The sequence below is a fragment of the Pipistrellus hanaki genome, assembly GCF_964339955.1.
Source record: "Pipistrellus hanaki genome assembly, chromosome: 11".
NCBI classification, from domain to species: domain Eukaryota; kingdom Metazoa; phylum Chordata; class Mammalia; order Chiroptera; family Vespertilionidae; genus Pipistrellus; species Pipistrellus hanaki.
In genome coordinates this window covers 33572105-33594897 of record NC_140513.1, presented here as the reverse complement: position 1 = coordinate 33594897, position 22793 = coordinate 33572105, and the positions used below count along the sequence as shown (strand labels likewise).

Sequence of the window (22793 nt, the reverse complement as noted above, 5' to 3'; positions counted from 1 at the left end):
CTGGCCTTGTTCATTTCAGCTCTTTCTAGAAACTTTGCCCTCCAGCTCCCACAGCAGTACCTCTGTTCCCATCCCCATCCTGCCTACTGCATACCACATAGAGCAACAAAAGCCAAAACCCTGACCGTTTACAAGCCTTCTGAAAGGGGTAGTTGACAGCGTGGCTAGTGTTCCGGAAAGCCCCAAGACAGGAACTATGTGTGTATTCCTGGCACATCAATTTTGCTCAAAGATTTGGGAAAATATATTTTTTTATATTAAAAGAAAGTAGGTTAAATCATGGAGTAGAACTCCTAGTTCACACTTTTAAAAATGATGAAATTCTAGACTTCAGAGAAACGTCTTCCTTGCAGGAGAGGGAGCCTCCCTGTTTCAGAACCCCAGGTGGATCTCCACGGGAACTGGAGCAGGACTCTATTGTAGAAACGTTTGAGCATTTGCTGGCCCTGCGCCCGGCCTGGCTCTGGGCCTCTGCCTGGCTTGGACTGCAGCTCCCCACAAGAATATCGCGTTCCTGTTAATATCTTCTCACGTTTCTAAACTCACAGCTTGTCAGCGCTGGAGAACCTGAGAGCTACTGCCAGGTTCCAGCTCGCTGGTTTCACAAAAGGAAATGAAGAATCAGCAACTTTTAAGGACTTGCCTGGGTGGGTGAGGGTTGAGGGGGCACCCAGGTTTCCCAGGCCAGGTATCTTCCCAGAATCCTTAGCTACCTCCATCCTTTAATCCAGCAGGAACTTGGGACTCCAATGTCCGTGCAAAGAACCTCACCCATCCATCCACTCTGGGCCAATTCTTTACTGCCCTACAACTCTATCCTTGGGAGCCCTGCCTGTCCACTGGAGTGTCTGGCGCCGTGAGGATGCTTAGAGAAGTTTGGGGAATGAATGGCTGCTGGTTGCGAAACAAATGCATCAGCGCCCAGGGGCTAGAGGCGGAGCAGAGATGGTTGGATGGGAGGAGGGGTTGAGATTTACTCTGCATCTCCCCTTCAGGGCAAGAGAGAGAGTCTGGGATCAGAGCCGGAGAACTGGAATTGGCTGGATTCCAGGCGCAGAAGCGTGAATGCGCGACCTTCCCTCCGCCCACGGTCCTCCGGCGGGGGCGCTCGGGAGCCGGCTGGCTGGTGCAATCGCCCGCACGCCTTGCATAGATCAAAGAAAAGGCTGAAACAGTAAACCCGAGGGGGAGCTACGGTTTCCGGCCCCCGCTAGCGAGCGCCACCAATGGGATGCAAGCCTCATGGAGAGGACCAATCAGAGCAGGGCCTGTTACGGCGCGGGCCAATCGGGGACGCCGGCTAGGCTCTGGAAAGAGGCCGAGGGTCCGCGCCAGCGACAGACTCGCGCAGCCCGTGCAGCCAGTTCTCTCCTGCTAACTCGCCACGCGTGCCACGCAGCACCATGGACGCCCCAAGAAAAGTGGTCAATTTCGGGCCCGGGCCCGCCAAGCTGCCGCGCTCGGTAAGTCCTAGCGATCGCGCACGGAAGGCGCAGTCCGGGCGTGAGCACGCGTGCGAGTGGCGGAGCATCATCCTGCGCGGGGAGCTGTGCATCTGTCTCCTCGTGTGGCGCTGGGATCCCCTTTCCCTCTCGGAGTCCCGCGGACGCTCTGCACCAGCGTGCACCCGGTTCAGGATCCTCGCACGTGGGCTTCTGGAAAAACACACTTGCGGGGGCGGGAGCTCGGGAGGCATGCCCGTGCAGCTGCTCTGAGGCGTGCACGGTCTGCCCCGCCGGAGCGTTGCTGGCACGCCGTGGTGCACACACCTGGGGACTCCTGCAGACTCAGGCCCGGCGTGGGCACGGCGGCGAAGAGAAGCCTCTTGTCCTGCGTTAGCCTCGCGGGGCGGTGCAGCGAGCCCGGCGGTGCGGAGTGAATGCATGCATGGGCGCCGTGTGAATGAATGGCGAACGGGGATTGCAAAACCAGAGGACCGCGCTTGGCTGCCCGTAAACAGTTGTTTGGGTTAGCCAGCCCTCGGGAACATTGCTTTTCAAAATGTAAAATTGAAAGTCTCCCAGTGCTCCCTTCTCACCATCAGAACTACCCCTAAATCCTTTTGGTCCGCCTTTTTTTTTTTTTTTTTTTTTTTTTTTTTTTTTTGCGTAGATTTTTAAAAATAGTATTGACCCCCTCCGCCCCCCCGAAGCCCAAAGGCATTAGAGTATTCGTACTCTGGTAGGCCTCTGGCTGCTAGCCCAGTCCGCTTCACTTCGTTCTGGAGCAAGTGATGAATGATTAAATTCTCCCCGGGCCCCGGGCCCCTGCAGACTTGTCACATGCAAGTGGCCGACTCTCTCTCTCTCTCTCTCTCTCCCTCCCTCCCTCCCTCCGCCCCCCTCCCTGCCCAACTCCCTGCCAGGTGCCAGGTGGCTGCCGCCCCCCCCCCCCCCCCATCCCCCCCAACCCGTAGCAGCTGTGAAGCAGGCGAAGTCTGTGACTTGAACGCGTGGACAGTCTGTACCGCTACTGTTAGATTTTTATTTTCAACCAAAATGACTGATAATATGTTGTAGCAACATGCAGCGCCGCCAAAGTACGTTACAATTATCTTTTGTTGGACAGGGTGGAAATCTCCCTGGGACAGAGCTGCCTCTGTGTTGTAAGAACAGAGAATCTTATAGTTTTCGGTGGGAAAAGGACATCTTAACTTTTCTATGGGCAGCGCTCACAGTAGCTAGAGAACAGGACTTATTTTTCTCTCTCTCATCTATTGTAGTTGGTTTTAGGCCAGATTCTTTGCTAGAGCTGTGGAAATGTTGCCTGTAGGAGGTCTCCTCACCGTTTTCCCCTCTTCATCTTTTGGATTCAGTATTGCTCCCTATGAAATTGGTTTCTTATTATAATAAACTGCCATTTATTATAATGGCAGTTGTCATCATTAATACAATTGTTTATTTCTGGGGAGGATTTTTTAAAATATATTTTTATTGATTTTAGAGAAGACGGAAGAAGGAGAGAGAGATAGAAACATCAATGATGAGCCGAAACGGGTTTGGCTCAGTGGATAGAGCGTCGACCTGCGGGACTGAAAGGTCTCAGGTTCGATTCCGGTCAAGGGCATGTACCTTGGTTGCGGGCACATCCCCAGTGGGTGGTGTGCAAGAGGCAGCTGATCTATGATTCTCTCTCATCAATGTTTCTAACTCTCTATCCCACTCTCTTCCTCTCTGTAAAAAATCAATAAAATATATTAAAAAAGAAAAAAGAAACATCAATGATGAGAATCATTGATTGGCTGCCTCCTGCACGCCCCCTACTGGGGACCAATCCTGCAACCCAGACGTGTGTCCTTGGCCAGAATCCTACCTGGGACCCTTCAGGCCTCAGGTAGACACTATCCATTGAGCCAAACCAGCTAGGGCTGGGGAGGATTTTTAGCCCTCAGATGAGCCCTCTAACCTGGGGGTGGGGGTAGGGATGGGGGCAGATGTTGGCTTTGTATGTGACTTGATTTAATTGAATTAAAAGAATTAGAGAAGCTTTTAAAACTTTGACTCTAATCACAATGGAAACCTTTTTATAAAATGACCAAGTACATGTATGTACTATAACTAAAACAAAAGCCTTAAGAAATAGCCTAGTTGGCTGTGACATGCACAGTTTGTATTCTATTCCATTCTAGTCTGTTCAGTTTCATTAAAAAAAAATTCGTTGTGACCCACAAAAGCATTCTGCAGTTTGAAAAAACTGAACTCCACTGGATTAAAGGGGCTGTACTTTATGGGTAGAAGTCTTAAAACTCTTTCGTAATGATTTTCGATACAAACTTATAGGCGTCTTCCAAGAATACTTACTGCCTATAAGAGAAGTAGTTTCAAACAGAAGTTCAGAGATGATTCTATCTCAGATTGGTATTTCTGTTTACTGATGTTTATTTGATTAGCCAGTGCTAATAAGCACCCAACAGTTTGCAAAACAATGACTAATTTTTGAACCTCCTTTTCAATGGAATCTTTTTTGTCTGATTCTTTGCCATTCAAATCTTGTTTCTTCAGACAAGTTGAAATCCAGTTTGTATGGTTTTATGTCCTCCTTAGCCTGTATTGTGAAAAGAAACCATCTCTGAAGGCTGGACGCTTCTATAGAGGTCTTACCTGTTTTTCTAACTTTTTCCTCTTTTGACTTTGTGGTAGTTCTCACATACAAGGAAGTAGAGAAGCCATTGGTCCACCTCTGATATTGAACAACTATGGACATTTTTCCAATCTTGTTTCAGCCACCCCCTTCTCCTTCCCTTCCCACGCTCCCGCTCCACTCTTTTTTTTTTTTTTTTTTTTTTAAATATATTTTATTGATTTTGTACAGAGAGGGAGAGAGATAGAGAGTTAGAAACATCGATGAGAGAGAGTCATCGATCAGCCACCTCCTGCACACCCCCCACTGGGGATATGCCCGCAACCAAGGTACATGCCCTTGACCGGAATCGAACCTGGTATCCCTCAGTCCCCAAGCCGACGCTCTAACCATTGAGCCAAACCGGACTCGGCCCGCTCCACTCTTATATACACACACCCCTTTCTCCCCTCCGCCAAAGGAGATATCAGTTATTTAATTCATAAACTTATCAGCATGCATCTCTGATAAGGGCTTACTGTTCTTAAAAAAAAAAAATAAAAAGAGGTGTTTTCCTTATCTGTTTGTAGTTATTTTCCTTTTACTTGCCTTTAGGGTCTCCTCCCCAGCGAGGGAGAGGTTTAGGAGAGATTTGGTTGCAGCCCTCGTACTCCCCTCCTTCCCATTTCCTGGCACTGAGATGGGTCCTAAACTGGGTCCTGCTTGCCCTGTGGCCCCAGTGAGACTGACGGTGGAGACGATCCTACAACATAGTCAAGGGGCTCGCCAGGGCATACTGAGTTGCATCAGAAAAATTGTATACTTGGTCATTTTCTTTTAAATCCAATTTAAAAAAAATATTTGTATTGACTTCAGAGAGGAAAGAAGAGGGGGGAGTTAGAAACATCAATGATGAGAGAGAATCCCCTGCTGGGGATCAAGCTTGCAACCCGTGCATGTGCCCTTGACCGGAATCCAACCCTGGACCCTTTGGTCCACAGGCTTTATCCACTGAGTCAAACCAGCAAGGGCTCCCATTTATTTTTTATGTCTAAGTTAATTCAAACCTTTGGAAAAACTATCATAGCATCAGTCACATTTGGTAATTTCACACTCAGCTTTTGGGAAAACGGTGTCTTCTGGGCTCTGTGGGAAGAAGGGAGGAGGCTGTGGGTGGGGACAGAAGCCTCCAGATCTCACAGGCCTATGGGCAGCTCCCCTTCCATGCCCTTCCCCACCCCTGGTTTGTGTGTCCAGAAGGAGAGCTGTGCACAGAATATTCAAATCACCTACTTTCTTTTATGTTTTCTTCTAGGTATTGTTAGAGATACAAAAAGAATTATTAGACTACAAAGGCCTTGGGATTAGTGTTCTCGGTAAGATTTACTTTCCCTTGAGTTACATGTTTGATGGAAGCAATTTTGAAAACAACATAAACAAATGCTGGTGAGATTTCGTACATCTTAGCTATGGTTTTGCTAGTCATAGAGTCTGAGACCCGGAGTACATTTGTATACCCATGTCCCAAATATTTATAATATTACTTCACGTTCATTTTGTTTTTCCTACACTTAGAAATAAGCTTGATTAAAAGTTTAAAAGTATACAAGGTTCTTATGAAGATCTTTCCTGTTAATAATTTTATTAAGATTCTCTTCTATTGGAGAAGAGAACCTTTGAGTTCTAAAATTTACTTTATTTTTATTTATTTATTTTCCTTGTAGTTTCAAAGGCTACACAGTATTAAGAGACTGTAGGGTTATTAGTATGCTCATTGCTATTAAATATTGTTCCTGTGGGTTTTGGGACATGTAGTTAGGTATCTATGAGGTGAGAGTGTAGTGTAGGATTTTGTGCTATTTTCCTGGAGGGCAAACCTTGCACACAGGTTTATGTTCATGTTAAAGGTGAGAAATCACAGACTGAAGCTGCCACTTGAAAGCCATTTTGCTGTGATAGGAGACTGCAGTGCTTGCAATATGGAAATCATTTAGGTTTTCCCCTAAATGAAATTGAATGCAAAATAACTGAAATTCCTACTTATTCTTTTACTTGGCAAATCTTGCCCTTCTTTCTGAAGTTACTTGTGTTCATTTGGTGTTGAACTGGAACTTATTTTGCTGTTTTGTTATTTTATCTTTCCTTCCATAGAAATGAGCCACCGGTCAGCAGATTTTGCTAAGATTCTTAACAACACAGAGAATCTTGTGCGGGAATTGCTGTAAGTTTAAAGTTTTAAGACCAAACTGCATTATTTTTGTTTGATAACATATGTACCTGGGTGTCTGTACACTATTTCCTGCTGTTTAGAATATTCTATAAGTAAAACTAGTCTTATTAAGATGTCTCCAAAGCCATTAAATTGTTCCCTATCTTGCACTTGTGTGTGTGTTTATGTTACGTAGTTATTTCCAAAGATTTGAAATAGTCATATCTGGGAAAGATTTTTCCAGAAGTTCAGCTGGCCTAAAAGGGATTTAAATGACAAAGAGATATTTGGTTGTCTTGTCAGCATTACTCACTTGTAGGTCACTGAGTCTGGCAGTCTGATCCTCATATTGCCTATCAGAATTACCTGGGGGGGAGCGGGGAGGGGTGTTATTAAAAAGTTTAAATGCTGGGCCCCTTCCTGAACTGCTGTCAAAATCTCTGTAGAAACTTCATTTTAACAGGCTCTTTGGGTTAACTCCAGAAAATGCCATGCTAGTAAACCCCCTCTAGGTTACCTGTACTGTTTTTCTTTTTTCTTTTTTTATTTTGGTAATCCTCCCCTGAGGATATTCTTCCCATTGCATTCCGAGAGAGTGGGAGGGAGCGGGGAGTGGGAGATAAAAAAAACAAAAAACAATTGGACGTGAGAGAGACACATCCGACCTACTGGTTGCCTCCTGAAAGTGCCCGGACCAGGAGGGGACAGGGAGCGAACCTGCAATCCAAGTACATGCCCTTGACCAGGAATCAAACCCGAGACCCTTCTGTCCACGGGCTGACACTCTTAACCACTGAGCAACCGGCCAGGGCTGTACTGCTTTTCTTATCCAGAGGAAACTTTTATTCTTAAACACATTTCTGTTTAAACGAGAGGTTTTGTACTATCAACATATGCACGTAAAAGAATATGGTAACCTTGGAAATGCACTTTTATTTTTTTCCTGCTCACAAAACTCTAGTACATGTTCAAGATAGAAACTTTAGAAAAAATAAACTCAGAAGTTAAACTGGTCTTGTCTATAACCCCACTAGTCAGGAATAATCATTGTTAATTGGAATTGTACTGTTTCATTACTTTCCTTCTAAATTGCCTTGATAAATGCTTCAGAAGGATTTCCAGTGTCCACTTGGTTCATAGCATGGACCAGCACGTCAATATTTTTAGGATTTTTGGTTGCAAAGGACAGAAACCCAACTCCTGGCTTATCTTCCCCCTCCACTCCCCCCTCCTCCCCCTCCCCCCCCCAAACAAAAGGAATATATGGGTCTCTTCCTTTCTCCCTCTCCCACACTCTTACCCACTTCACTTTCTCCAAGCAGGTTACCTTTGCTTTCTTTCTCCTAAGCTTCAAGGGCCCTTCTTTTGCCTCTGTAACTTGTTTCCTGAGCCCACGCAGCCCCACTGGCTCACTCTTTCTACCTCTGTGACATTCTAAATAAACTCCTGCTTGTATTTGAAAAACAAGCGAACAAAAAAGAATGTATCTCACATGATAGGCAAGTCCAGGAGTGATTTAGGAGCTCGGTTGATATCAGGAAGATCTTTTTCTCCATCTCCTGGCCCTGCTACTTATGAGCTTGCTTCATCAGATGGCCACCATTGACTGCAGGGTTAGTTCCTGCACATTCATTCTTCCTCTCAATAGGAATAGCTCTTCTTTCCCAAAAGTTTGATCAAAGCTCTCAGAACCAAACCCATTGGCCATCTTGTGTCACATGCTCATCCCCTGGAGCTAGGGTTGTTTACCCTTTAACCATGTGGACTGAGAATGAATGATGTTATCCCAAGGGAGCAGCTGGCTGTTACTAGTTTCTGTCTGAACAGTGACCGTAGGCTGCCACCACAGGGCCAACCAACAGTTGTCCAAGGAGTGAACAGATAGTGACTGGATCGGGGAAGGCAAAGTGGTGGTGGGGTTTTGCCATATTTCTTGTGGTATATCCACCCAAGCACCAGTGCTGACAGAGCATCACTCATGCTCCATCTTTTGACCCTGTGAGTCTAGTTACTTTCTCCTGTGCTTTTGCCCAGAGCTGTTCCAGACAACTACAAGGTGATTTTTGTGCAAGGAGGTGGGTCTGGCCAGTTCAGTGCTGTCCCTTTAAACCTGATTGGACTGAAAGCAGCAAGGTGTGCCGACTACGTGGTGACAGGAGCTTGGTCAGCGAAAGCTGCAGAAGAAGCCAAAAAGTTTGGGACTGTCAACATCGTCCACCCTAAACTTGGGAGTTATACAAGTAAGTGCTGGGAGCTGAGGTGGACTTTAATGACTGGCGGGTGGTTCCTCTTTAGGACAATCTGCAATTGTGTGTGTGGGTTTTTTTTTAAAATATATTTTATTGATTTTTTACAGAAAGGAAGGGAAAGGGATAGAGAGTTAGAAACATTGATGAGAGAGAAACATCAACCAGCTGCCTCCTGCACGCCCTCCACTGGGGATATGCCCGCAACCAAGGTACATGCCCTTGACTGGAATCGAGCTGGGACCTTTCAGTCCGCAGGCCGATGCTCTATCCACTGAGCCAAACCGGTCTCGGCAATTGTGTGGGTTTTTTTGTTGTTGTTCCTCCTAGTCAGTAGTTAGTATTTAGATAGCTGGGTGGCTGTACTAGGTGAGGTTACTAAGTTCTCCTGCAGCAAGAGCTTCCCTAAGCTCATTTGGCTGAGCAGCCCAGGGTCTGGTTTGGCTTAGGGATGGTTTGATCAAGGCCCCAACACTATGTCCAGGTCTTCAGTATCTCACTGTGTCCTCCGTGGTGACCCCACATTCAGGAAAGCTGTCCCCTTGGGCTCAGAAGATGGCTGCAGCCTCTGCTGACCTTATGTTCTCCCAAGTTTCAGTGTCTGTGCTCACACATTCCAGTGACTGCCTCGTGTCTCCTGGGTCCCATTGCAAACTAGTCATGTGACAGCACCTGGGCCCCATGCTATTTTAGAGGCTTCAGGTGGAACTGGTTCCCCTGGAATCCTATGGACTGAGAATGGGGGAGGCTGGAGCCCCACGGGGGGGAACTGTTGGGCCACCCAATAGGATGACGAGCAAAAACCCCAAGTACTCATTCTGCCATAACTGGAGATTGAACTGTCAGCAGGGTGAGATGGACCATCCTTTTAGGATGCAGGTGGTGATTATAATAATGCCGGATGGATCGGGCACTTTCACTTGGGAATACTATGCAATCAGTCTCATTGCTGTGGGAGGGCTCCATCTACATAAGGAAAGGGCAGTACACGTGTCTCCAACTTGTCTTCTGTGATAGAGATCGCAGACCCAAGCACCTGGACTCTCAGCCCGGAAGCTTCTTACGTGTATTACTGCGCCAATGAGACTGTGCACGGCGTGGAGTTTGACTTTGTCCCCGATGTGAAGGGAGCCGTGCTGGTTTGCGACATGTCCTCAAACTTCCTATCCAGGCCTGTGGATGTTTCCAAGGTAGAGTGTAAAAGAGGGGACCCCGGCGTCGCGGTTTCTTTAAGGGCGTCTTCATAGATACTAGAACGGGGAGAGGGTGGGGAGCCGTGGCCTGCAGAGACCCTGGAGCCAGGGTAGCTCAGGGAGCAGGCCAGTATCACGTGCTCATTATAGACTGTCAGATGCTCAAGTCCTGACATTCCCAGCCCCGTGTGAAGGAAGGCCTCCCAGGCTCACACTCGAGTCCATGGGGAATGTATCTGCCTTTGAGAGTGGCTCTTACAAACCTTTTTGGTCAACGCATTGGGAGTGGTGTGCTGTCTTGGAGGAAAGATGCAGATTATTTATCCCAACTCAGGGTGCCTGTGTAGGAGGCCCCGCCCCGCCTTGTACCCACCTCAACGCCAAGAGCATCAGTACTTTTGGTGCCACATGAAGGTGGGCAGTAGGAGTAGTGTACCCACCCAGGTGCCTATAACAAGGTGGTATAATATCTGTGAAGAATGGAAAACAAACTGACTAAGAAAATCTGCCTTCTTAAAAAAAATTATGGTAAAATATGCTTAACATAAAATTTGTCATTTTAACCGTTTTCAGTGCAGTTCAGTGGCAGTCAGTATATTCACAGTGTTGTGTAATCATCACCACCATCCATCTTCAGAGCTTGTCCTCTTCCTGTACGGAAACCCAGTGCCCATTAAACATTAACTCCCCAGTACTTGCTCTTCTAGCCCCTGGTAACTACCATTTGTACTTTCTGTCTATGAATGTGACCACTCCAGCTACCTCACCTAAATGGAATTAGGCAATATTTGGCTTTTTGTATCTGGTTTACTTCATTTAGCAGGGTGCCCTTGAGGTTCATCCTTGTGGTAGCACTTGCCAACTTCATTCCTTCTTAAGGCTGCATAATATTCCATGGTATGCATATACCACATTTTGGTTGTAGCCTGGTATGTATTACCAGTCACTGTGCACTGACAATTCTAAACAATATCAAGTATAAAATACTCCGCCTGCCAGGCTAGACTGCTCCCTCTTCCCACCTGGGACACCACCACGGGGACACATGGGAGAGGATTCTGTATCTTATTCTATAGAATAAAGAGCTAATATGCTAATTAGATTGAACAGCAGAACGACCATCCAGACAACCTTCCAAAAAAGCCTGAGCCAGCTGTGGGGCTGCGAGAACCTTGCCCCTTGATCGAATTTTGTGCATCAGGCCTCTAGTATGACAAGATTTCCTGAAGAAACTTTCAAGATCTGTTTTCTAAAATTTCTTCTCTCTCAGTCAGCTTCTCTCATTTATCAGCATTCTTCTGATGGTCCCATTGTAGAAATATAAATGGGTAAAAATTCTTGTGTTTTTGGTTACCCAGGACAGTTAGCCTCCCTGTTTTAAAGACTAGCGTGGGTGTAGATAAAAAGGATGCAGGGTGAAGATGAGTATGTATAAGGTCTTTATCGTGCGGTCCTTGAGCTAGCCCCTTCCTGGGGGAGAAGGACCGGGCAGGACATACTGTAGGCCTCAGAGCTCACAAGTGTCTGAGATGGAGATACCTTAGAGAAGAGAATACACTCTGAACAGGAATACAGCAAGCAACCCCTCATGGAAATCACATTTGGCAAAGAATTTGGGAAGTTTAGATATTGTACATTTCAGAAAGATGACCACATGCGCCTACAGTGGTGTGTGTTTCTCGTTTCCAGTTTGGGGTGATCTTTGCTGGTGCGCAGAAGAATGTCGGCTCGGCGGGGGTCACGGTGGTAATCATCCGCGATGACCTGCTGGGGTTCGCCCTCCGAGAGTGCCCCTCGGTCCTGGAGTACAAAGTGCAGGCCGGGAACAACTCCCTGTACAACACGCCTCCCTGCTTCAGGTAACCCCGCTGTGCCACTGGGGGACCGATGGAGGGGTCTCTTTCCCATCAAAGCAGAGGTGACCTTGGAAGTAGAATGTTTGCATGAACCGGTGACCTGATAACCTAGAGACATCTTATCAGGAGTCTCTCTCCCTGCTCATGCGTCCCTCTGTGCACTGTTTAGTCAGTCTTCCTTCTAGCCTTGTTGTATTTTTGTTTGATTTTGGTAGCTTTGGTTCACCGTTAACCCCAAAGCTCTGTGCAGATGAAGTGCTGACAGCATCTCAAACAACCAGTGCAAGTTGGGAGGAGGACTTCTAAACGTGGGGCCTCCCCTTCTTGCTTTTCTTTCCCTGCTGGGCCTGCACGAAGGAAGCTTAAGGCTTGGCACAAACACCTTCCTGGTTTTTCGCCCAACCTGCAGGGGTCCCGTTAGCTGCATTGCATGCCTCTTGGGCCTGCCCACAATCTTTCAACTCCCAGCTTCAGGGGGTTTGGTAAGGAAACCCCTTTCACGTCCCTCGTGGTTCAGGGTTCTGTTTCAGGGTTTGGGTTCTGGAGAAGGGCCCCGTGCAAATTGAAGAGAGACTAGAAGAAATTTAATTTGGCAATATGGGGGGCCAGGCGGGAGCCCACCTCTAGTGGGAGGACTGACCTAGGCTCTGGCCTTGCTTTCCCTTTTATTGAAAAGGAGGGCGAACATCCATTACCCTTAAGCAGCTTTGGGATACACCTAAAGCCCTTAGGCAGGTAGTAATCAGATTATCATATCAGTAAGGATTTACATGATTACAAGACGGGGAAGTTGCCTCAGTTACCATTGTCTCAATTAGATAGGGAGTGGTTGGCGCTGACCTTTCAGAGTTTCAAGGTTGACCAGGCTTTTATATCTTTCTATCAGTGAGGTGATGATCGGTTTCCAGCAGTTTGGGAAAACCTTTGGGACACCTGGGATTTAACAGTTTCCTGAGAGATCTTACTACGAGCCATCTGTGACCTTAGGCAAGTCTCTTAACCTCTGTGTGCAGCGGGTCTCTTCAGAAGTAATAAGTGAGGATTAAAGGAGTTGATATGTATATATTAAACGCACTTACTGGGGGCCTGGCACTGAGTGTGCTATAGCTGTTAGCTGCTCCCTTCTTGCTGTTTCCGCTGTTGTTAGTTCCCAGAGCCTGAGCAGGAGAGGGAAGGGCCACAGTTGGATTTACTTTTCCAGGGCAGCAATGAGGGAAAATAATAATACATTATGTGAAGGACTCTTTAATCTCCCAAGTAGCTTAGGCAGATCCTCTTATTTTTATTCTCATTTTGTAAGTGAAGAAGTCGAGGCCATACATCTAGGAAGTGGCATAGCTGGGATTTGAGCCCAGGCAGCCTAGCTGAACCTCAGATTCTTTGCAAACAGAATCATCGGGGTGAGTTTGTTTGTGTTTGAAGGACACCATCTGTGAGGGGCGCAAGTTTTTTTTTTTTAAAGAGTGTGTATAAAAGGGGGACTTCCTTAGAGGTCTCCCCATTAGATGCTGCCTATAGAACATTTCCCCCACATGATCTGCCCTAGGAAAGAAAGGAAGGAGTTGTTTTCAAAGTCAGGATTCTGATGGAGCCCCTGCCAGCTTTCCACCCGCTCACGCGGGGCAGAGCAGCTCCTGGTGTGGTGTCCCCTGTGGTCCTGAGGGGGGGGGTGTTCTGGTGCTACCTCTCCTGGAGGCCTGGAAACCCTACGCTGTTTCCCCCAGGTTGAAAGTATTTCTAAAATACCGCTTAGGCAGGCTGGGAGCGGCCAGGCCCGGAACAGCCGGGTTGGGTGCGGCCAGGCCTGGAGCAGCAGCTGCCAGGCTGGGAGCTGCCAGGCCCGAAGCAGCGGCTGCCAGGCTGGGAGCGGCCAGGCCCGGAGCAGCCGGGTCTGGTGCGGCCAGGCCCAAAGCAGCGGTTTCCAGCTGGGAGCGGCCAGGCCCGGAGCAACCGGGTCTGGTGCGGCCAGGCCCGGAGCAGCAGCTGCCAGGCTGGGAGCGGCCAGGCCCGGAGCAGCCAGGTCTGGTGCGGCCAGGCCCGGAGCAGCAGCTGCCAGGCTGGGAGCGGCCAGGCCCGGAGCAGCCGGTTCTGGTGCGGCCAGGCCCGGAGCAGCAGCTGCCAGGCTGGGAGCGGCCAGGCCCGGAACAGCCGGGTCTGGTGCGGCCAGGCCCGGAGCAGCAGCTGCCAGGCTGGGAGCGGCCAGGCCCGGAGCAGCCGGGTCTGGTGCGGCCAGGCCCGGAGCAGCAGCTGCCAGGCTGGGAGTGGCCAGGCCTGGAGCAGCAGCTGCCAGGCTGGGAGCGACCAGGCCAGGAGTGGCGGGGCCCGGAGCAGCTGGGCCCAGAGCAGCCGGGTCGGGTGCGGCCAGGCCCGGAGCAGCAGCAGCCAAGTCCAGAGCAACTAGGTCGGGAGCGGCAGTGACCAGACCTGGAGCAGCTGGTTGTGGAACGAACCAGAGCAACAGAGGCCAGGCCCGGAGCAGCCAGGCCCGGAACAGCTCACTCCTCGCCTGCCCCTGCCCCACAGCTGCCTCTCAGACATGGCTGGAAACTTTTGTGGGAACTTGAGGGTCTGCTGAATCAAGTGATGAAGGCTTAGATCTGGATGTGTTGAGTTAGTATAGGGCTGGGGTGTTGATCTGTGAGTGCCTTGGGTGGGGCCTGGATGAGGCTGGTTGACCTATTTGGAAATGTCTTTTGTGTGAAATGTATCATTGGGCATGTGGAGGTATTATTGATATGAGAAAATGCTAAGTAACTGATTTACTATCTGAAAAGGGATTTACTATCGGGGAAAGGGAGGGAGAAAGAGACTGAACATAAACTGCACCTATGGATGAGGACAATGGGGGATGGGGAGGGGGTGGAGGGTGGGGTGGTAGGAGGTAGCTCTTACCTGATAGAAGGTGGGGCCAGGGCCTGGCTCTCAGTCAGGTGATCCTTTCTGGGCCACCGCTGGCTATGTGGGAGGTGGAGGGAGATGGGGAGAGCACCCCCCTGAAATTGGCCTGAAAGCAGCCAAGTTCTGATCAGAGCACAACCTGGAGGAGCAGGGGAGCTGCCTCTCGGCTGGCATCTTCTCCACCAGTTATGGTGTGAAATAAAATTTTTAAATGGGATGAATACTTCAATACGCTGTTTAATATTAAGGGGAATGAGCAGGAATAGTGAGAAAGTGGGCCAGTCTGCCTAATGGGAGGTGAAAGTGTCTGGAATCAGACCTGGAGATACTGAGGAAGTCCTAGAGCAGAAGCTTTGTCATAGGGTCCCCTCCAGCCGTGGCCCCAGGCCTTGACCTTGGATGGGGTGGGGAGGATAGGAAGGTGGCCCCAGGAACTACCTCCCCGAATTTTCCTTCCTGAGGAGACTGCTGAGCCAGAGACAAGGGCAGAGAAGGAGCTACATTTCCCCCCAGACAGATCAGAACAGTGATAGTTGGGCAGCTCGGGGCAGGATAGTTAATGTTTGATTAGAGTCATGGAAAGGTAGGAGATGAAAGAGACTGGCTTAAATATGTATTCTGCCCGAAGACAACTCTTAGAGGTTGCTTTGCTTTCCCTTACCCCAAAAGAAGAGGAAGAGAACAAAGTAAAAGTCTGTATAATTGAACAATTACTCTCAGTCGCTAACGTGGAAAATGTAGAGTTCATTTGCAGTGCTTAAGCGTTCAATGTTAGGAAATCGTTGCTCACCCAGTGAGAACAAACTCCTTAGACGGAGACATGAAGATTTGTGCAAAACTCCCTCCCCCATCTCTGAATGTAAGGTGATAGGACACTCAGAACACTGCAGAACTTTCTGTCACATAGAAGTCCTTGAAAAGGTCCGAGTTTGAAAAGAAGCTTTATTTTTTTTTTCTTATAAAATCAGAGCCAAATGACCACAGGCCCTGGGAAGTTTGTTTGAACTGTGCTGGTAACTGGCCTTCAAATACTTGCCAGTAGCCCTGGGCGATGAATTGGGGTGGAATAAAGAACACTTGTTCATTCTGTTTAACCCTAGAACTGTGAGGATTAAAACAAAAAACATGCACTTAGTTTGTGGGGACCCTGGGAGAACAGAGCTGCAGGTGACAGTGAACTGTGGCCTCAGAAAACTACTGTTGGTGAACGGGCCTGTAGGTGGCTTTGCTTGGATCTTGTGTGTGTGTGTGTGTGTGTGTGTGTGTGTGTGTGTGTGTGTGTGTGCTTGGCGGAGAGAGAGCAGTTTTTGGGGATGTCACATCAGTCCCTACCTGTCCAGCCCGAGCCCTTATGCAAACTTCACAATACTTGGGACACAGGCAAGATGAAAGGGGGCCATGTGTAGACCAAGGACAAGATCACCCCAATTCGAGGCCCCAGAAAAGCCATTCAGAAAGAGATCTCGTTAGACTCCTCACCAGATGTCACATCAGTCCCTACCTGTCCAGCCCACATCCTCATGCAAACCTTGTAATGTCAGCAGGTGGAGGGAGGGAAGTGGCAAACAGGCAGCCTTCATAGAGGACACACTTCCCTACCTCCACCTGCTGACATTCAGTTCCCACCTCAAGCGTCCTCAGACCCTCTGGCCCCAGCCCACCCAGTTAACCCTTCCCTTGCTGAACTACCAGAGTTCCTGTACAGCTTTTACCATTTGCTCTTTTATTTTATACCAGAGAACCAGTATAGGAATTTGTGCATGGGTGGGGCTCCTCTGTCTGGCCAGCAGTCGGGGCCTATTGGGGTCGTCTTGCCCAGACCCTATGGGGGCCGATGGGGGCCAGTGGGCTGTGGGGAAGGACTGTGGGAGGTTGGCTGTGGGAATGCACTCCTGAGTTAAGCGTCTGCCCCCTGATGGTCAGGGTGAGTCATAGCTATTGTCCAGTTGCAACAGTCGCTTAGGCTTTTATATATATAGATTTCTTTGTGCAAAAGGTGTTCAATTTTTCCACCCCAGAGCCTACCCAGGACCCTCCAGCAGATAGGAGGCAGTGTGGCTTAGTGCTAAGAGCATGGGCTCTGTGTCACAATCCTGACTCTAGACCCAGTGCTGCCACTTACTAACAGATTCCCCAGGATTACTCCTCTCGGGACCAGGGAGACCAACCAACTTCTGGTGGATAAGTGTGACATTTTAACTGCCCTGCTCTTCCCACCTCCACCTTCCCAGCCAACAGGCAGATCCAGCAGGGTTCCTTGCTCTTCTGGTCTCATAGTTGGGCAGGGGATCTAATGGACCAATCCAAGCCTTTCCTGGGATCTTCTGAATTGGGAGTGAGGAGAAAGAGGCAGGAGGGTGATGGTGAAACTGAGATATGAGGTCAAGAGCCCAGGGAACATTAGAAGGATGCTCATCTGAAAATAGGAAGCCACCATTCCAGCAGAGAGAAGCTAGGGTCAGAAATAGCAGATGGGGTGGGATTTGTGTCCCTGGTTCCAGGAGGATCCAAGGAACCTCCGTCCTTCCTGGGGCTTGGAGCCACCCCTTTCTGTGCTAAGTGACCAGTGACATCTTACAGACTGTTTTGGTACAACTTAACCGTTTGCTTGAATGTCTTGCCACTTTTGTAGACCAGAACTAAATGCATGTGTTATTTTTTGTTGTTGTTGTTTTAATCTTTATTTTAGCATCTATGTCATGGGCTTGGTCCTGGAGTGGATTAAGAACAACGGCGGTGCAGCAGCCATGGAGAAGCTCAGCTCCATCAAATCGCGGATGATTTATGATATCATTGATAATTCTGAAGGATTTTATGTGTAAGTCCATGGATTTTACCTCTCTGTGAATTTAGAAATGTGTATATCCAAGGAGTTTTGGCAAATACACTTAATCGCCACATGATCCTTATGTGAGGTTCCATTACTCCTTCCACTGTTCAACGAGGAAAGTGATGTACAACCGAGAGGTTAGTAACTTGCTCGAGGTCACACAGCTTGAGACAATGCAGTGTGACAAGTGTTTTGAGAAAACCGCTGCTCATTATATATTTTGGAGTCTTTCAAACACTATGAGGGCCAGGTTTTTTTTTCTTCTTTTTTTTTGTTTTGTGTCCCCCCCCTGCAGCCTTGTAGAGAAAGCCACACATTGCTGTGTGGCTACTGTGAGCTTCATACACATTGTAACATCCAGCTGTCACAACTAGTCTGAAATGGAGATATTATTATTCCTAATATTCAATGAGGCAACGGAGACTCATGGAAGTTAGGTACAAGTCATCCAGGAGAATGCTAAATCACTGCTCCTTATGCTAGAGGCATCTCCCTAAGTAGATTACAAATGTCCTGGGGCATAGCTTTTTCCTTAAATCCCCTGTTTGCATCTAGAAAATGTTTAAACTTTTTTTTCCTGTTCCTTTGTAAATGACAGTTGCACATTTTAGAAAAGTTGCTGTACTAATGAACGTGCTTCGTGTGTTTCTCAGGTGTCCGGTAGAGCCCCAGAACAGAAGCAGGATGAATATTCCGTTCCGCATTGGCAACGCCAAAGGAGACGACGCTTTAGAGAAAAGATTCCTCGATAAGTCCCTGGAGCTCAATATGATCTCCTTGAAAGGGCACAGGTGAGTACACATCCAGGCCAGAAGCCCGGACAGAGAATGGGTTTAATAAGAAATACCTGCCCAGCTTGGAGGAGCAGTTACTGTAACTTGGGAAAACCAGTTGTCACAGGGATAACGCTTTTTCCTGTTGCTTCTAGAGCTCTTCGCACGATTCCCTTGCTGAGAGCATGGTAGAGCCACATATTTTGGTTAAAATCCCCCTTAAATCCCTTTATTGGATCTCATAGAACTGGGGTTGCTGTCCCCGATTGGGGTAAGAGCAAATCACTGGTGCTCCCGCTGAATGTCAGATTCTATGAAAAACACATGTCCTCACCACATGGGAGGCAGCCCTGCAGTGGTCCTGCTCCCAGTTCCCGTTGAGCTAGGTTATGTGTGGGTCAGTAAACCTTTCGATGCATTGGGGAGAATTTTCTAATGATTAAATGTCAGAAGCTCCCAGCCCCCTGTGGAGGTGACTGGGAAGAGGGTTTGTCTTTATTAGATGCTCTTGTTAATGGTGGTGGTCCTTCTAGGTCTGTGGGAGGCATCCGGGCCTCTCTGTACAATGCCGTCACGATCGAGGATGCTCAGGAGCTGGCAGCCTTCATGAAGAAATTTTTGGAGATGCATCAGCTGTGAACACATCCTAACCAATTTATATTCTACCCTTGAACAATGTCCCACATTTAAAGTAACTTAACGGCTTAAAAAACGTAACCATGGTATTTTTCTCAAAGGAACATGCTTATTATAGATTCTCCCCCCCAAAACAACAACAACAACAATAAAAACACACACATAAAAAGCAAACAAACAGCACAATATCCACAGTCCTGCAAAGCTGGTGAGATGTAACAGACAACTTAATTTTGACTTGATCTGGAAGTATTTAAAAAAAACCTTTCTTTAGCTTTTCTAACAATTCCACGTTCATGTTGTCTTTGCTGCTATATTTTCTAGCTAGATCTCAGTGTTCTGACTTGCCTGTGGACTTACACAAAGTGCAGTTAATGTTCCTGGAGACATACGAGTGCGTAGCATTGAGGGTGGGTGGGGTCTGCTAGGTGCTGAATCTTGATCCTTCCCTGAATGGCAGCAGTAGGGGCTCCTGGGTTCCACAGAGGTTAATTGGGTCAACCTTGACCACGTGGTGAGTGTTTAGGAATTCTAGGGTAAAGGGCCAATTAAAGATATTAATACTGTATTCTCATAAAGAGATAAAAGTGACATACCATACGTTTATATGGCAAAGTCTGTTTTTAATACCAAATAGTTTATATCTCTATGCATTTATATTTCTGATAATGCGGTTCTTAGTAATCTATGTAGGGTCTTTGGGAATTTGTTAGCGTCCTTGACATTGTGCATTGTGTTTTCAACAGTTGTTTTTTTTAAATATATTTTATCGATTTCTTACAGAGAGGAAGGGAGAGAGATAGAGAGCTAGAAACATCGATGAGAGCGAAACATCGACCAGCTGCCTCCTGCACACCCTACACTGGGGATGCGCCCGCAACCAATGTACATTTCCGGAATCGAACCTGGGACCTTTAAGTCCACAGACCGACGCTCTATCCACTGAGCCAAACTGCTTTCGACTGTTTTCAACAGTTGTGTCTTCTCTCTTCCCTCCTACCTTTGGAGGCTGCCTCACAAGATTTAGAAGCTCCCCGATTCATTTTTATTTAGGTGGAAGAGAAGGTTGGCTGGTTATTTTTCAGTTATGCCGTGAAACTAACACATCTTAAACGCCCATATCGTTGGTTCATTTGACTATTGTCATTATGTTTGACCAGAGTGATGCTGTGCTTTCTGGAAGATCCTTGCCCCTGTTGTTTTTCCATTGTCAGTATTTGATGTTGAGTACGTGAAGGACATTAAAGTCCTAAAACACCTAAACCTTTGTCAGTGAATTTCTTTACTTGCTATTAAAACTGTTCTTTTTTAAAACTTTATGAAGGGAAAACTTGAGTTTAAAAATAGCATCTGAGAGGGCATTTAATTTAGTTCAACCAAAGGTGTAAGACTTGAGTTCAGTGCATCCGTTTTTAAAAAATATCTATTTTTTAAGTTGATTTTAGAGCGAGAGGAAGGGAGACGAGAAAGATACATCAACTGGCTGCCTCCTGCACACCCCCTACTGGAGATTGAGCCTGCAACCTGTGACCCTTTGGTGCATGAGATGACATTCAACCAATTGAGCCACACCGGCCAGGGCTTTTCTGTTTTGTTTTTTAATGATTCAGTGCACTGTGTTAGCTTTCCATTGGCTTTTGGAATGGACAGTATCAGCAAAACCACCTTCCAACATAGCTCATGGTGTAAAGTCCCATGAACTCTGTTCTACTCAGGCCACAAACATGCCAGTAGGATGGTGTTGAGCTATCTGTGTGCTTCATTGTACTGTGTAATGAGGACTGGACTGATCTCTCATCCCTCTAGTCAGGGCTAAGCCTCCCAGTCTTTGCTTTCTCATCTATAAAAGGAGGATTGAAATAATCCCCCCCCCCCCCACTTATCTCAGGGATGGTAAAAAATTTACAAGGGCCCAATGCAGGATGAGAAGAATAACCACAATAAATGTTTAGCAAAAGCCAGCCAGTCCATGGGATCCAACTAAGTGTTCCCATAAAATAGAGTCAGCCTCTTCCTCAACCTTCCATCTCATGGTTGCAAGTCCTTGTGGTTTGTACCAGCCCCGAGTTCCTTAAAACTCCACTTGTTTCCATTCCCATTGCCATGGCCAGCTCTGCTGTTGGTTCTCAGCAGAATGTTTCACCAGCCAGTTGGACAATTAATTCCCCTCGTCCTTGATATCAATTCCAGGCTTTTTACCCCAGCAATCGCAGCAGCTTTTGTTTATGGTTCTTGTTTATGAATTTGCCCATGTGACACATTAGCCTGGAGGTCCTGCCCCCACTCGTCAAGACCGATCTTCAAGACACCTGTCCACCTCCTGACTGTGTGTCCTCCCTCAGAATGATGCTCTTTTCCCTTTTATCCCATTGTAGCACCTTCATTCTGTTCTTGACTGAACTGGGTGTCTGCTTATCTGTTTTCTCCACCAGAGCAGCAAGGAGGGAGCCATGTTTCTCTTTTGCCATCTGGCATCCTGCCTTGCCCTGAGGAGGCTCTCAAAGACTGTTTAGTGAATGAAAAGTCTTACACCTGTCAGGTTGGTCTTTCTGAGTTTTGTAAACAGCCTGGAGGAAAAGGCAGAGTTCTAAATCTCATGTATGGATTTTTTTTTTTTTTAAATTTTCAAAAGCTTAAATATACAATTTAATTTCCCACTAAAATGATTAGATGTGACTGGTTGAATGAGTAAATTTCAAATCGTGGAGGACTTCCAGACTCATAAATGTGTGAAAGCCTTTGGAAAATGGTCAGCAACTGCATCCATCCAAATACGAAAGGTAGTCCCTGTTTGGATACAGATTGCTGTAAGGTAGTTATTAAGTGAAAACCTTGACCTTTGTACATCTCAAGTGAATGAACTGATGCCAGCCAGTCTGCTGACATGAGGGAAGGTAGAAGGGGAGATAAGGGGGCTCCTGGTTCAGCAGGCTGCAATGGGAGCCAGAACCAGCTAGTCTTCCATTAAGATTACACATGGTAGATAAGCTGTGCCTTGGGGAACCTGTGTAAAGTGATGGCCTTGTATTCCTTTCAGGTCCTCCAATTTGTACTTCTTCCCCTTAACTGGAATTGAAGTGTGATTTTCCTCTCAAAGTTCTTGACAACTCATAATCATACTAATGTCATCCAAGTGAGAAAAAGAATTGTTCCCATGTTCCTTACATTTTTTCCAGGTACTGCTTCATCTTTAACATGGAGGTTCTGTTCTTTGCACAAGAAATGAAATTGTGTTATGTGCCTTAGTCTTCATCCCCTCATGAGTCTATCTCAATATCTAACTTAGCTGAAGCTGGAAGGTTTGCCAAACCCTTAGGCGAACTACCATATGTGATGTAACAAATAATTGTTTCCTTCCTTTAGAGCTGAAGGGGCCACTAAGACCCATAAAATGGACAAGACCCATTGCTAGATGTCCAGTTCTGCCCAAGGCATCAGCCTTGTATCACTCCATGATTAATGTTGGTTGTATCATGTTCTTTGGAAGGAAAATAAATGAAGAATTTTCTCACATTTGATCAGAATGAACATAATTAAAAATGAAATGCATCTGGGTCTGCAAAGAAATCAGTCACTTTAATTGGAAAGAAGATTCCTTGCCTCTATCGGTAATTGTGCTTTTGGTAATTTAAAATCAGAATCCATGACAATGTGTGATAAATTGGCTTTTTTTTGGGGGGAGGGCTAAAAAAGGGAAGAAGTTTTAATTACCTCTGAGTTATTCCAGAATGGATGGCAAAACTTGATCAGAGAGATATTGAGAGAGAGAAGCTAGTAGTGAGCATAGAGTTATTGAATTTATTTTTAAATAAAATAGTTCATTTGATGTGACAAAAACAAGAGCTTGTATCTGAAGTTCCAAGGATGTAAATTGGATTTTCGAAGAAAATAGGGAACTTGGCATATAAGAAAAACTTTACGTATACCAAAGTCCTATAGTTAGGCTATTAGTGCGTGAGAACATTGACAATGCTGGGCCTCCCTTGGGGGAAAGTATGATTTTGTACTTTGAGTGTTAAACATATAAGTAATATGTGATATTTGATAAACATATAGGTGACTGTGTCTCTGGCTGGGTAGCTCAGTTGGCTAG

At 46.9% G+C, this 22793-nt stretch overlaps 1 protein-coding gene and 1 long non-coding RNA gene across 2 annotated transcripts in view; one reads left to right on the top strand and one right to left on the bottom strand.

The window, feature by feature from the left end:
- Positions 1 to 22793, bottom strand: part of LOC311630442 — a 930538-nt gene that overhangs the window by 715067 nt on the left and 192678 nt on the right. The window lies entirely within an intron of this gene.
- PSAT1 (phosphoserine aminotransferase 1) lies at positions 1308 to 19963 on the top strand. The gene is made up of 9 exons (XM_084899432.1): positions 1308 to 1463; positions 5375 to 5435; positions 6211 to 6280; positions 8303 to 8508; positions 9532 to 9704; positions 11397 to 11566; positions 17151 to 17279; positions 17945 to 18082; positions 18598 to 19963. Exons 1-9 carry the CDS (start codon positions 1404 to 1406, stop codon positions 18701 to 18703), a joined length of 1113 nt encoding a protein of 370 aa, XP_084755558.1. The 5' UTR covers positions 1308 to 1403; the 3' UTR covers positions 18704 to 19963.

Excerpts from the sequence above, each read along its gene's own strand:
- PSAT1 (XM_084899432.1), top strand. The coding sequence starts at position 1,404 with ATGGACGCCCCAAGAAAAGTGGTCAATTTCGGGCCCGGGCCCGCCAAG. Across the intron at positions 5,436-6,210 it reads CCTTGGGATTAGTGTTCTCG|AAATGAGCCACCGGTCAGCA; the intron begins GTAAGATTTACT and ends TTCCTTCCATAG. Across the intron at positions 6,281-8,302 it reads AATCTTGTGCGGGAATTGCT|AGCTGTTCCAGACAACTACA; the intron begins GTAAGTTTAAAG and ends GCTTTTGCCCAG.